At 42.6% G+C, this 15,315-nt stretch overlaps 1 protein-coding gene across 2 annotated transcripts in view; it reads right to left on the minus strand.

Moving 5' to 3' along the window:
* The window catches only part of TIMD4 (T-cell immunoglobulin and mucin domain containing 4), a 52,831-nt gene that overhangs the window by 20,857 nt on the left and 16,659 nt on the right, over positions 1-15,315 (minus strand). Inside the window, exons 3-5 of one of the 2 annotated variants that reach the window (XM_011947662.1) lie at positions 14,588-14,860; positions 12,711-12,788; positions 11,458-11,541 (exon numbers count right to left, since the gene is read on the minus strand). In XM_011947662.1, the coding sequence (XP_011803052.1) occupies positions 11,458-11,541; positions 12,711-12,788; positions 14,588-14,860 (435 nt within the window). The remainder of the gene's footprint in view (positions 1-11,457; positions 11,542-12,710; positions 12,789-14,587; positions 14,861-15,315) is intronic. The other variant, XM_011947663.1, reaches the window with a different exon arrangement.

Genomic DNA, 15,315 nt, shown 5'->3' on the forward strand with positions numbered 1-15,315 from the left:
CACAAGAAAAAGTGAAACCTCATATATTAGGAGTAAGTAAGGAACCCTGCATTCAAAAAAGCTCTGCTGAGAAACAGTAACTGCCAGTCTGGGAGCAAAGACCAGTTCTACACGGGATCAGGACCACTGGCCTCTTGCCTTAGCTCTCTTCCTAACTCACTACAAGGCTTCTCTCAATTCCTTGGCCTTCTCTAGGTCTCAATTTCCCATCTTCTTAGTTTCCTAGTATTCTACAGACAAGACTTCCGCCCCCCCTGCCCACCCCACATCCCCCAGAAGTTCGCAGACACAAGTTTAAAATCCCTGAAATGTGAGTGTGAGTCCCAGTTCTCCCTCTTTCTAGCTGTGTGACCTTGGGTAAATCATTCTACATCTCTGAGCCCTATATCTGGCATCCAGAGAGTGGACGTTAGAATTTGCCACACTAAGTAGGTCTTCTTTGGTTGATATCTGCCGACCAGCCACCTAAAAATTGGAGGAGAGCATTGAGCTAGAAGGCATGTACATGAAGTTGCTTTGTAAAATAAATAACACAAACCTGGAAGCATTTGGATGGCAAACTGGACCACAGCTCTTTTTCAGCTGTAACTTGATTCTCAAGCCTAAATTATCGAGTGGAGCCTCAATAGATTGAGCAATGTGAGAACAAAACAACTGAGAGGCAGTTGAAAATTAAAGATGTTCACCCACAGGAATAAAACCAGTAATTGAGAGTTCCACAGAACCATCTAAACAGAGGTCAGTGAAAAGCTTTCAGAATCTCAGATCTGTTCTAATACTGAGAATTACTACTATGAGATTGTAAAAGCTTTTGTAACTTCTCAGGGTTTGTGATTTTGTCACTCCTCAGCTGTTTCCCTAGTGTGATTAGTAGTTAAAAAAATCGTAAAACCAAAAATTATCTATGTACTTATCAGGAACAGCCAGTCAGTTGGGAGCTGGCAGAGGTGGCCTCTTGTTACCCTGCTGGACTGCCTGAAAATGAAGGTTTGTGATCTGGACTAGCAAGCAGAGATGTAAAGAAAAGAAAAAAATAGAATTCCCTCCTAATGACTATTATTTACAAGCCAATAATTATGTACTAGGCATTTTTCTCATGCATATTGTCACTTAACAGCCCTACACAATAAGCACTACTGTTATCCCCATTTTACATTTTGAGGAAACTGAGATTCAGAAAGGATAGAAGAAATACCTCACCTGAGATTCTACAAGAAAAACAAAAATCTCACAAAATGGCAGAGGTAGGATATAATCAGGAGCCTTTGGGCTCCCTGACTCAACTCTTTCAACTCCCACCTAATGCTACCGAACAGGCTATGAGAAGAAAGTACAAAAAAGAAAGGATAGGAATTTGAGATGTTATAGAGGCAGTGAACATAAGCCTGAGATACAGTCAGTAGGGAACTTAATCCCAGGCCACCTGATTTTATTTAGGAAATGGCATAGTTATGTGGCTTTTTATGTCCTGGCTTCAGAGTCCCTACCCAGTAGAGATGGGGCCTTTTGGGAGCAACTGGGGGCCATTTCACACATTCCTGCTACCAAGCAAGAAATAAAATGAATCCCGGCTGGGTGCAGTGGCTCACACCTGTAATCCCAGCACTTTGGGAGGCCGAGGTGGGTGGATCACAAGGTCAGGAGTTCATGTATAGTCTAGTCAATACGGTGAAACCCCATCTCTACTAAAAATACACACACACAAAAATTAGCCAGGGGTGGCGGTGGATGCCTGTAGTCCCAGCTACTCAGGAGGCTGAGGCAGGAGAATGGTGTGAACCCAGGAGGCGGAGCTTGCAATGAGCCGAGATCACGCCACTGCACTCCAGCCTGGGCGACAGAGCAAGACTCCGTCTCAAAAAAAAAAAAAGAAAAGAAAGAGAAAGAGGAGGAAATGAAAGCTCTGAGGGGTCCATGTCTTGCCCAAGGCTGCACTGGTAATAATGAGAGCTAGTGAATGGTAGGGCAATGACATCTGATTCCAGGTTCCACTTCTTTTCCCCTCCATTGTACTGTTGAGTATCACAGGGTTCAACAGTCCCCAATTACAGATGGTAGATCTTGCCAAGGGGCATTTGTACCTTTATTTGTTGACTTGTTTACAGGGCAGAAAACAGAGAGACCACACTGCAGAACTCACTGAGGTTTACTCATTTATTCTACCCGCTGTGAAATCAGAGACCTGTCCAGTGCCTAGAAACCCCTTTCCAGCTCTGCATCAGAGAGATGTTTTGACCTACAGAGGGGGGACACCCAGCTCAGTTTGTTAGCCATCAATGAGGACCTATCTTGGGGCTGGCTTTGTGTTGTGTTTCAACAGCTCACCCCTTATTTCTTTTTCACTCTTTGTTTCTCTTACGTGGATATACCTCTTTTAAAACTTGGCAATTTTATTTGATCTTATTTGGTTGACATTTCTGAAGGTGAGCTGTTAGATGCTAGAATTACATGGGTTCAATTCCAGTGTTGTTAATAAAAAAGTTGTACAGTTGGTAGACTAAAATGCTATTGTGAGAAAAAATAATAAGAATCCACTTTTGTCCTTTTCCTTTATCCCCCAGCCGGGTTACCAACTGATTCAAGCCTGTGAACAGCACTGGGCATGAGAGATAAAACAAATCTGTTAATACCTCATGAAAGATGTTGACTTTGAAATCAAGTGCATCCAATTTATTTCTTCCTAACAATGGCATTGGTGAGTACAAATGTGGTTTGCTTCGTTCCTCTGCCTTTCTCTGTTCCTTCTGCTGAACTTGCACTGAGAATGGCAATTCCTCCTACAACTTTTCCATGCCCTTGATCAGCGAAAGGCTCAGAAAAGTGTCAGGTTCTGACAGGGCTCAATTTTATCTTTACTTTATTAAAATAGTGCAACGTAGGGCAATGAGCTCTAATTTGGGAGCCAGAAGAGACTCCTACCTAAGGATGAGTTCCCACTCCTCCTTAAACTTTTTAAATGTCTCTGTGCCTCAATTTCCTTATTTGTAAAATAAGGAGAGTGTACTATACTAGTAATCCCTAACTGCCTTCTTGGGACCAGGGCTGTGGCTTCAAAAGACTCATCTGTGGTTTGTTAAACATACAATTTCTTGACCCCACTGCCAGAGGTTCTCATCTGCAAGTCTTAGGTACACTAAGGAGACCTATATTTTTACTGAGCTCCCTGTGATTCTAACGCATGATCAGGTCTGGTATTCATGGATTAGATGACCTCCAAGTTCAAGGTCCTGGTTCCCCAGTCTTCTCCTACCTCCTTGAGGTCAACATGAGATGTGATTGTTCTCACACCTTCATTTATTCTCTCCTCACCCTCTTCTCTCTTATCTCCAGGTCTAGATCAAACCTACCTCTGCCACATTTGACTGCATCTTCCTATGCCATGCCAGAATACACCTTGCTCATTCCACGGCTCCTTCCTTCTCTACCCTGCCTCCCCTCTAAATTTCTTGAAAGAACATCAAACATTCATCCTCTAGCAATTGCTCATTTCGGGATTTCATGAAGTCTGCCCCCAGAGCTCACACTCTCTGTCCACTTCATGGTGACCCTGCTGCAGTACACAGTCACCTCTCTAAATGCCTCCTCCTAGAATTTCCTAATCTTTAACTACACTCTCCCTAGGCTTTGACAGCCCAGCTTCCTCTGCCCTTGTGTGCTTATGCATCCCATTCTACTTTTGGTGTCTCCCTGTCTAGCTCCTTAGCTGGCTTAGGAGTAGCTCCTTAGCTGGCTTTTCTTCCTCCACCACAAGCTTCCCCAGCGTACTGCTTCTTTGTGGGGAGAGAGTCTTCCTTTGCACCTCTTCATTTCTCTCTTCATCTCACACAGTATCTTTAGGTGATTATACAGGAACTTCCATTATCCCTCCTCCACTAATGAGGCAAGGTAATAAAATGTGTAAGAGCTCAGGTTCAAGCACCAAAGAGACCTGGTATTCAAATTCTGGCCAATTTTTTAACCTCTTCAAACCTTAGTTTTTCTCCTTTATCGTGGACCTTATAATAGAATCTTCCTCGCAGATTCAGACAATTGCTCACAATGAGACAATGCACTGGACACATTGAGCCAAGCCTTGGCATATAATAAGTACTCAATAAGTGCCATTTATGAGGAATGACCTCCCAAATTATATCCTTAGTCTTGTACTATCCCTTTTGAGAGAATATGCATGAAAGTATTGGTATACTGGCAAGTCTTTATTTAGCACTTGTAATATGAATCATTGTAGTAATTATTTTGATCAGATATAAGTGCCAATTAGCAAAGACACCCACCCAGGCATCCATGAGTCAGCCCAGACCCACACTTCCAACTGCCTGTTAGACACTTCTCAGAGGCATTTCAAACTCAAGATCTCACACACAAACTTAACTCTTCCTCATGGAGCTCCTTTACCAGTTAACCCACACATTGACCCATTCTCCCAGCTGCAGAGAATTAGCCGTCCTTCATTCTCCACTTAGGCCACCAAGTCCTCTGACTCCTAATTGCTAAATGGCTGTGACTCTGTCCCCTCTCTATTGTTACTGCTGCTGTCATTCTAATCTAGACACTCATGCTTCACCTAAAGTATTGCAGGAGCCTCCAGCCTTGCTCCCATCAAATCCATCTTCCATATCCTTGCCAGAGCAATTTTTCCTAAAACAATTGAAAATGTCACTCCCTACTCAAAAAACGTGAACGATTCCTCATGACTCTGAAATAAAATATAAATTCTTTAGTCGATCATACAAGTCCCTCAAGAACCTAGACCATTACCAGCTTCCTATCCCTATTTTTGGATTAAACCAGACTGTTAAATAATCACTAAAGACATCATGCTTGTATTACATTTGCCTGTCTTTGCTCATGCTGTTCTTCCATCCTGTTGGCTCTTCCCTCCTTAATAGCATTTTCTCCTTGAAGAACCAATTCAGAGGTCAATGAGTAAAATCAGCCCTGACCCTGGCCCTCATTTTCATTTTCACCTCTTCTACCTTGGGCCCCAGTGTACCTTTTCTTACCTCTATCTCAAAGCAGAGCTCACTAAAGGATGGTTTGTTATGCACAAGCCTGTCCATCCCACTAAAGTGTGATCACTTTAAAGATGAAGGCCATGACTTACTCATTTTTACATGTCCTATGCCACATAAAGTAGCAAGCAAATATATTACCTATTGTCATATATCCAAACTAAATGCCAGAGTTACAAGGTACAGATTTAAGATTCCATGTCCAACCACATTTCCCTCTGAGCATGCTTCCATGGAAAGGCCAGCTTGTTTTGGACCTTGAAGCTTTGACTGGCTTTGCAAAATAAAAATACATAGTAATAGAAAAAAAATGTTTCTAAACTCATCCCTAACCCACTCCCCCATATTCTTGTCCCTGGGACCAAGAAATAACCACCATTAAGTATCACAAGGAAAGAAAAATGTTGTTATTGTCAGAGCAATCTTCATTTTTCCCAATTTGAATATTGACAGCAAAGTCCTCATGTGCTTTTTGGTGCTTTCAATTTGAATTTGTCCTACAGTTCTGACTTCCTGCTGATTATAGATATAATGATTCATTTGGGACACAAGAAAAAGTGAAACCTCATATATTAGGAGTAAGTAAGGAACCCTGCATTCAAAAAAGCTCTGCTGAGAAACAGTAACTGCCAGTCTGGGAGCAAAGACCAGTTCTACACGGGATCAGGACCACTGGCCTCTTGCCTTAGCTCTCTTCCTAACTCACTACAAGGCTTCTCTCAATTCCTTGGCCTTCTCTAGGTCTCAATTTCCCATCTTCTTAGTTTCCTAGTATTCTACAGACAAGACTTCCGCCCCCCCTGCCCACCCCACATCCCCCAGAAGTTCGCAGACACAAGTTTAAAATCCCTGAAATGTGAGTGTGAGTCCCAGTTCTCCCTCTTTCTAGCTGTGTGACCTTGGGTAAATCATTCTACATCTCTGAGCCCTATATCTGGCATCCAGAGAGTGGACGTTAGAATTTGCCACACTAAGTAGGTCTTCTTTGGTTGATATCTGCCGACCAGCCACCTAAAAATTGGAGGAGAGCATTGAGCTAGAAGGCATGTACATGAAGTTGCTTTGTAAAATAAATAACACAAACCTGGAAGCATTTGGATGGCAAACTGGACCACAGCTCTTTTTCAGCTGTAACTTGATTCTCAAGCCTAAATTATCGAGTGGAGCCTCAATAGATTGAGCAATGTGAGAACAAAACAACTGAGAGGCAGTTGAAAATTAAAGATGTTCACCCACAGGAATAAAACCAGTAATTGAGAGTTCCACAGAACCATCTAAACAGAGGTCAGTGAAAAGCTTTCAGAATCTCAGATCTGTTCTAATACTGAGAATTACTACTATGAGATTGTAAAAGCTTTTGTAACTTCTCAGGGTTTGTGATTTTGTCACTCCTCAGCTGTTTCCCTAGTGTGATTAGTAGTTAAAAAAATCGTAAAACCAAAAATTATCTATGTACTTATCAGGAACAGCCAGTCAGTTGGGAGCTGGCAGAGGTGGCCTCTTGTTACCCTGCTGGACTGCCTGAAAATGAAGGTTTGTGATCTGGACTAGCAAGCAGAGATGTAAAGAAAAGAAAAAAATAGAATTCCCTCCTAATGACTATTATTTACAAGCCAATAATTATGTACTAGGCATTTTTCTCATGCATATTGTCACTTAACAGCCCTACACAATAAGCACTACTGTTATCCCCATTTTACATTTTGAGGAAACTGAGATTCAGAAAGGATAGAAGAAATACCTCACCTGAGATTCTACAAGAAAAACAAAAATCTCACAAAATGGCAGAGGTAGGATATAATCAGGAGCCTTTGGGCTCCCTGACTCAACTCTTTCAACTCCCACCTAATGCTACCGAACAGGCTATGAGAAGAAAGTACAAAAAAGAAAGGATAGGAATTTGAGATGTTATAGAGGCAGTGAACATAAGCCTGAGATACAGTCAGTAGGGAACTTAATCCCAGGCCACCTGATTTTATTTAGGAAATGGCATAGTTATGTGGCTTTTTATGTCCTGGCTTCAGAGTCCCTACCCAGTAGAGATGGGGCCTTTTGGGAGCAACTGGGGGCCATTTCACACATTCCTGCTACCAAGCAAGAAATAAAATGAATCCCGGCTGGGTGCAGTGGCTCACACCTGTAATCCCAGCACTTTGGGAGGCCGAGGTGGGTGGATCACAAGGTCAGGAGTTCATGTATAGTCTAGTCAATACGGTGAAACCCCATCTCTACTAAAAATACACACACACAAAAATTAGCCAGGGGTGGCGGTGGATGCCTGTAGTCCCAGCTACTTAGGAGGCTGAGGCAGGAGAATCACTTGAACCCAGGAGGCAGAGGTTGCAGTGAGCCAAGATCACGCCACTGCACTCCAACCTGGGTGACAAAGGTAAGGCTCTGCCTCAAAAAAAAAAAAAAAGAAAAGAAAAAAGAAATAAAATTAATCCCATAGGCAAAAAGGTATGATCAGAGTTCCTAGGTATCGAGGTGTGAGTTTGTATTACTCTAACAGATTTGGGGGGAGTGGGACCTATGTCATATTTTCACGTGAGTTGTTACCATCAATTTGTCTGTTTGTGCTTGTATTTTTTACTGAATTATAGTTCCTAGCCATTTAGGGCTTTGTAGAATATTTAGAGAATTGAATGAAAGTCCTGGACTTTGCCCCAGAAAATTATGTGTGCATACATACATACAATTATGCATATAATTTCAGGAGGGTCATGCCCTTCCCGCAGGAAGCTCATCTACAGATATCCCCCATCCAGGAATCCATAGGCACGGTTTAAAATCTCTAAAAACTGGGTATGACTCCCAGCTCTCCCGCTGTTCAGCTGTGTGATCTTAAGACAAGTCACTCTACATCTCTGAGCTGCATTCTAGGCAGCCTTAAAGTGGAGGCAAGAAATTGCTACCCTGGGTCATGCTAATTTTAGAGAACAATGATTGACAAGACCCTCTTGAAGGATTTAAATCAGCCTGCAACCACGGAAGTTTTGCCATCCGAAAATTACATGAGAAAATGGAGAGGGAATTGAGGATTGTTAGCCAGAGAAAGAAAAACCCACAGAAGCCTGCAGGCCCTCTGAAGTGGGTTGAAAGGGTTTTCATGTGAATGAAGATGTAGTCTTATTCTGTAAAAGAGGCACCAGAGGGGAGACCAGGAGGAAGCAGAGCAGCATGGTGCTAGAGTGATTTAGAGTTGAAAAGACATGGGTTAGATCCAGATCGGCCATTTACTGGGCAAGTTTTTAATCTTCAAGGGCTCTAAAATGGAGGTGATAATGGTACCCATTTCTTAGGAATTTGTGGACAATCAAAAGAGATAATACATGTAATGTGTATGGTGTTAAAACAATGGCAGACCTACAATGGTAGGTGTTAGCTTCCCTAATAAAGTCTCTGACCCTCCATTTCTTTACCTATAAAATGAGGATAATATCTATAGTTGCCTAGGAGGTTGTTGTGAGATTCAAATAAGAAAATTAATGCAAAAACGCGGATCACAGTACCTAATGCATAGATAAGTCCTCGGGGGATGTTAACCACAATTATCACTATGAATGTTTCATTACCAAAAGAACAGTGGGAAGAGAGGAAGTAAGGAGTGAAAGAATTTTATTTCTATCTGTTTTTATGTACCCCTAACAAAAAAGCAAGAGTGTAATGTTTGCGTAATTTAAAATAAATGAATAGAGGTTAAAAGAATATGACTTTTAATTTCAGATTAGAAAGCCAGATAAAATAAAATGATATCTAAAGAGTGTAGAATCAGAGCTAGACATCCCAGACCGGACACCTGAGAGCTGTGTGGCCTTGGGAGATTTAGATAAAACAAAAATATGAGCATTTGCTAAAGACGGATTAAATGAAGTGGCCCAGGAAGACCACTTGACACTGACCTAGCACATAATACGTGCTCAGTAAACCCTGCTTTTCATCCCTAACGACTAAATGTTCCATAGAGACTGACTGGCCTTCTTACACCAACCTCCTCTTCAGGCCAGCAGCAAGGGTTCTCTCTTCTGGCATTTGGTCAAGGAGGAGAGAAATGAAAACTATCAAGAAGCTTATGGAAGGTAAAAATCACACAACCTCTTATTCCCTTGTAATTCAATGTAAAATAGTTCAAGATTTAAATGGAATAAAGGATGATGGTGTTAGAATGCTCTCCCTGCTTTCCATCACCTTTCTAGTCACTGCCTTCTCTTTCTTTGTCAGAAAATAGTCCCCCACCCTTACCCCATCCCATAAACAAAGAGAGTCTGGATCTTTGGCACCCCATTTCCCTTAAATTATCAACTACTAGTCCAGATTTTCTGTTTTCCCACTGTATGAGTTAGTGCAGGTCAAAGCGTCTTAATATCAGGTCCCCCTTGCATTTCATCCTAAGTTACAGTCTTACTTCAAAACCTGTCCCCTTCCATTCACTCTTGTCTGTTTCCTCCAATTCTGTCTTCTGAGCTTTTTCTTTTTTTTTTAGACAGAGTGTCACTCTGTCACCCAGGCTGGTGTGCAGTGGCGCTATCTCGGCTCACGACAAGCTCCGCCTCCCAGGTTCACACTATTCTCCTGCCTCAGCCTCGCGAGTAGAGTAGCTGGGACTACAGGTGCCCGCCATCATGTCTGGCTAATTTATATATACATATATATATATATACACACACACACACACACACACACACACACACACATATATATATTAGTGGAGATGGGATTTCACCATGTTAGATAGGATGGTCTCGATCTCCTGACCTCATGATCCGCCCACCTCGGCCTCCCAAAGAGCTGGGATTACAGGTGTGAGTCACCATGCCTGGACTCTTCTGAACTTTTGAGAGTGATGTTACATTGTCTCCTTCACAGAATTAAAGGATGCCTGTTTCCTGGCTAATAAACATATAGAAAGGAACTCAAACTCTCCATTAATCAGGATAAGAAATGAACAAGATGGGCTGGGTAAGGTGGCTCATGCCTGTAACCCCAGCACTTTGGGAGGCTGAGGCAGGTGGATCACCTGAGCTTAGAAGTTCAAGACCACCCAGGGCAACGTGGTGAAACCCCATCTCTACTAAAATACAAAAAGTTAGTCAGGCATGGTGGCATGCACCTGTAGTTCCAGCTACTCGGGAGGCTGAGGCACGAGAATCGCTTAAGCCCAGGAGGCGGAGGTTTCTATGAGCGGAGATCGCACCACTGCACTCTAACTTGGGCTACAGAGTTACAGAGTGAGGCTCTGTCTCAAAAAAAAAAAAAAAAGGACAAGATGACATTTTCTTTTCATAAGATTGAAAAACTTACACAAATGGTCATATCAAGTGTAGGGAGGATATGGGAAAGCAGATACTCTGTGGGTGGAAAAATAAATTGGCACAGCCTTTTCTGAGAACATTTTTCTACAAGCTGTTAAATTTAAAGGTGCACATTTCTTTTAACCAGTAATTTTTACTTTTTGGTCCCCATCCTAACTACAGAAACACTTGCATGAATGGTTAGGGAGGCACGCATGTCCTAGGATGCTCACTGCCGCACTGTTTATAAAAAGGAAACATTGAAACAACCTAAATGCCCCTCAATAGACAAGAAATACTGTGAGTACTCATAATACAAAATACTACACAGCAATTTGACATAATGATACATATCTACATAGATTAAAGAAGAAAGTGGACCAATATATAACAATAAGTGAATAAAACAAAATGCAGAATGCAGCATATAGTATGATAACACTGTTTAAAAACATGCACAAAACTGAACTATATATTTCTCTATCTATGTAGACACGTAAGGGAATGGAAAAAAGACCTAGAATGGTCATCTTCAACTAATAACAGTTATTATCTCATGGCAGGGGGCTGGGATTGAGGGCAAGGAGTGAAAGAGAATTTTATTTCTATCTGTTTTTATGCACCCCTAACAAAAATGCATTAGTGTGATATTTGTGTAATTTAAAATAAAAATAATAAAAATTTGAAAAATGAATAGATGGTTTTCCTACTATCATTCCTGGCTTCAGGTCCGCAGTTGCTAAGGAAGAAAGAAGATTTCAACAGAGGGGCTTCAGAGATGAGCAGAGGAGAGGAGAAGCCAGAACTGATGCTTGCAGCATGTTTTGCTTTCACCTCAGGAGGCAGGAGGATGTGGTATGTGGCCACAAAGGAGCCAGAATAGTTGAATCCCAAGACAACCAGACAGATGACAGATTGTTTCCATATCCAAAGACAAGCCACTCATAAGAACACAGCCCCAGGCCAGGCAGGAGGCTCTAGCACTTTGGGAGGCCAAGGCAGGAGGATCACTTGAGGCCAAGAGGTTTGAGACCAGCCTAGGCAACATGGTGAGACCTCATCTCTACAAAAAAAAAAAAAAAAAAGGAAACAAAGAAAGAAAGAGAAATTAATGAAATAAAATAAAATAAAATAAAAAATCACAGCCCCCTTACCTCCAGGCTGAGGAGAAGACACTGAATCACTCGTTTTCCACATCGACACGTGGGATGTTGGTGGGAGATCCCAAACTTTGGACTCTTTGGAAAAACAAAGGAAAACAGAAAACAGACTTAGGTAAATGCTTGTCTTCCTGCTTTTGGTACTCAACTGTCCCTATACTGACTTCTGTCATTGAAAAAAAAAAAAGTATGTGCTAGACACTGTCCTAAGTGACCTACATGGATTCTGTCATTTAATCCTTAGAAAGAGTGACAGGATAAGTGTTATTCCCATTTTACCAATGAGGAAACTAAGACCCAGAGAGATTAGGTAGATTAGCTAAAATCACACAAGCAGGAAAAAGGCAGGATTTGTACTTAGGCAGAGTGAAGCAAGAGCGCCCACATAAATCACTCTATCATACCCCTGTGTTGTACTATGACAAACACTGATTTACTTACCTTACAGATGTATGGTTTCCTTTGCTAGATTATTAGCTCCATTACGGTAACATCTCCCATGTGAGTGCTTACAAACGTGCCAGGCACTCTTCTAAGTCCTTACATGCATGAAGTTATACAACTCTACAACAAACCTAGGAATAAACTGAGGCCAGGGATCCCAGCAAAAAGTAATAGAACTGGGGAGTCAACCCCAAGTGGTCCTGTCTAGTACCCCCAAGGATGCCATTTGTGTCTTATTTCAGGGTATACCCCATCCCAGGCCCCAGTAACTACCTGAAGAAGTTTTGATGGGTAGATGACAAGATAAATAACAAAAGAGTGACTGATTCTCCCTCCACTCTAAAAAGTCAATGTGTTGAATGAGTAATCCCCTCAGCAGTCTCAACAAAGAAGATTTGTGTGCATGAAATTAGAATGAGACATCTAAGTGCTACTTAGCCTAGAGTCAAAAAGCAAACATCCTAGAGATGTACCATGAGCTACTGCGGAGAATTGCACCAATCAAGAAGGGCCTTCCTTTTCCCTCTCTCCTCCTCTTCCTCCTCCTGCTCCTCCTCCTCTTCCTCCTCCTCCTCCTCCTTCTTCTTTCTCTCTCTCTCTCTCTCTCTGTCTGTCTGTCTGTCTTAGCCACAAGAAGGAACAAACTACAAAGGCTACCCTGAGGCCAATTTGCCGCAGGGGGATTTTATGGCACAAAAGACCCAAAGAGGTTGTCAGTCATCTGATTCAGTAAGACTTTTAGTAATTTCCCACTCCTCAGTCCAAGGGGTGAGGGAGGACAGAGAGGGTGAGTGTCTGCACACCTTTGGATGTCAGCAGGACAGTGTCTGCAGGAGACTCGGCACTACTCCAGGAGTCACTGGGGAGGACAGTTTCTGATTCTGGAAGAGAAAAAGGTTGGATAAAAGGCAGCTAAAAAATAACAGTGTTACTGTGTTTGTGGTGGGTGGTGGGATTTGAGAGTATCTTTTTTAATTTTTTAATTAATTAATTAATTTTTTGAAACAGAATCTTGCTCTGTCACCCAGGGTGGAGTGCAGTGGCACAATCTCGGCTCACTGCAGTCTCCACCTTTGAGATTCAAGCGACTCTCCTGCCTCAGCCTCCCGAGTAGCTGGGATTACCGGTACCTGCCACCACACCTGGCTAATTTTGTATTTTTAGTAAGGGATGCGGTTTCACCATGTTGACTGGGATGGTTTGAACCCCTGACCTGAAGTGATCTACCTGCCTTGGTCTCCCAAAGTGCTGGAGTTATAGGCATGAGCCCTCGCATCTGGCCACTTTTTTTTTTTCTAATTTATCTAATTTTTTAAAGACAGTCTCACTATGTTGTCCAGGCTGGAATTGACCTCTTGGGCTCAAGGGATCCTCCTGCCTCAACCTCCCAAGTAGTTGGGATTACAGGCTCGCATCACCATGTTCCAGGGTATTTTTATGGCTGTCTTGGTGCTTCTTTATATATTTCAGGTTTTCTTCAAGGATTGCAAGTAATTTTTAGAATCAAGAAATAGAAATTATAAATGTTGTATTTTACGGTAGTTATTTATTTTAAAGCCCAAAGGAATAAAAAAATACATGCAAGAATTGATCGGCTCAGGGTTCATGGATTTTAGGTGACTATTCAGAGTATAATAGAATTAGCCAATTCAATTTCATAAAGCTATTTGAATTATCCAAGACTTCTTGAGGCAGCTGAAATGTCTAAGAAAGCCTTCAAGCTATCTCATGATTGCTTTCCCAATTCTTACTGAAGAATCAGAGTCTGACACACAGTGACGGCCCTGACAAGCCCCCCTAAGCAATGGAGCAAGTCACTCAGTGAGAGGTACAAGTTGCAGGGTCAAGAATTCCACGAGGAAAAAAAAAAAAGAAACAAGGCTAGAACTAGCTCACCATCAGGGGATATTTTAAAGCATCTAGAGGTCTTTCCTCAACCAATCTCTAATGCTCAGGCAGCAACTTAACCCCTGAAAGAATGGAACTGGAGTCTGACCAGGAGTGACCTTTCCTGGTTCTTCAATAAATATCTCTTGCAAGACTCCTTAGAGGTCAACTGGAGAACCCAAAATGCTGACTTTTCAAAAACACAAAGGAAAAGGCAGAAGAAAAGAGAAAACATGAAAAAAGAAAAGGAACAGTTTGGTGAAAACACCTCCTTACACACACACGTGCGCGTGCACACACACACACACACACACACACATGCCTACTGTTAAGGAGTAAATTGTAACCCCTCAAAATTCATATGTTGAAGTGCTAACCCTCAGTACCTCAGATGCAAATGTATAGTGAGATAGCGCCTTCAAAGAGATAGTTAAGGTAATATGAGGTCATAACAATGGACCCTAATCCAATACGACTGGTATTCTTACAACAGATTAGGACGCAGAAGGACAAACAGAGGGAAGACAGCCACCTGCGAGTCAAGGAGAGAGGACTTAGAAGAAACCAACCCTGCTGACACCTTGACCTTGGACTTGTAGAACCCAGAGCAGTGGGAAAATAAATTTCTGTTGTTTAAGCCACCCAGTCTGTGGTGTTTGTTTGATAGGCCTAGCAAGCTAATATACGCCTGTGCACACACACAACTCACACACACTGAGAGAGAGCAAGTCACTGGGCTGCCTCATTCAGTGAGACAGCTCTGTTCTAAGAAACCCAAGATACATCTGCGTACCTGCAGTGAGGATGGGCCCTTCCTTAGAAAGCTCAGGAGTCAGAAGACCTGTGGCTGCCTCTGGAAGGGTGCTTGGGGTTGGTGAAGGGCACGTGTTTGCTGTCATGAAGACGGCAGTGGTTGTCATCTGAAGTGGTGTTCCGGTTGTGAGATCCGGTGTGGTCACGACTGTTGTTGGAAGTGCAGCTATGGTTGTTGTCACATGTGGGGTGGTGGGGGGACTCGTTGTTGTTCTGCGTGTGGTGGTGGTTGTTCTGCGTGTGGTTGTCGAGGCTGTAACCAACAACAGACATGTCTGGCACCAAGCAGAGATGGAGGAAAAAGAAAATAATGCAAGTACATCTGGGACCCATCCATTTCTGTTGCCCTCACCTGGTCCACTGGCCTGGACCATTGTAATCCCCAATAAAATTGTGTTTCCTGCCCCCGCTCTGACCCGTTCCTTCCAATCTGTTCTTCACACATTGGCTACAGTAATCATTTAAAATGTTGGCCAGGCGTGGTGGCTCACACCTGTAATCCCAGCACTTTGGGAGGCCGAGGCAGGCAGATTACTTGAGGTCAGGAGTTTGAGACCAGCCTAGTCAACATGGTGAAATCCTGTCTCTACTGAAAATACAAAAATTAGCTGGGTGTGGTGGTGTGCATCTGTAATCCCAGCTACTCAGGAGGCTGAGGCAGGAGAATCACTTGAACCCGGGAGGCGGAGGTTGCAGTGAGCTGAGATC

The sequence above is a fragment of the Colobus angolensis genome, unplaced genomic scaffold (assembly GCF_000951035.1).
Source record: "Colobus angolensis palliatus isolate OR3802 unplaced genomic scaffold, Cang.pa_1.0 Scaffold27, whole genome shotgun sequence".
NCBI classification, from domain to species: domain Eukaryota; kingdom Metazoa; phylum Chordata; class Mammalia; order Primates; family Cercopithecidae; genus Colobus; species Colobus angolensis.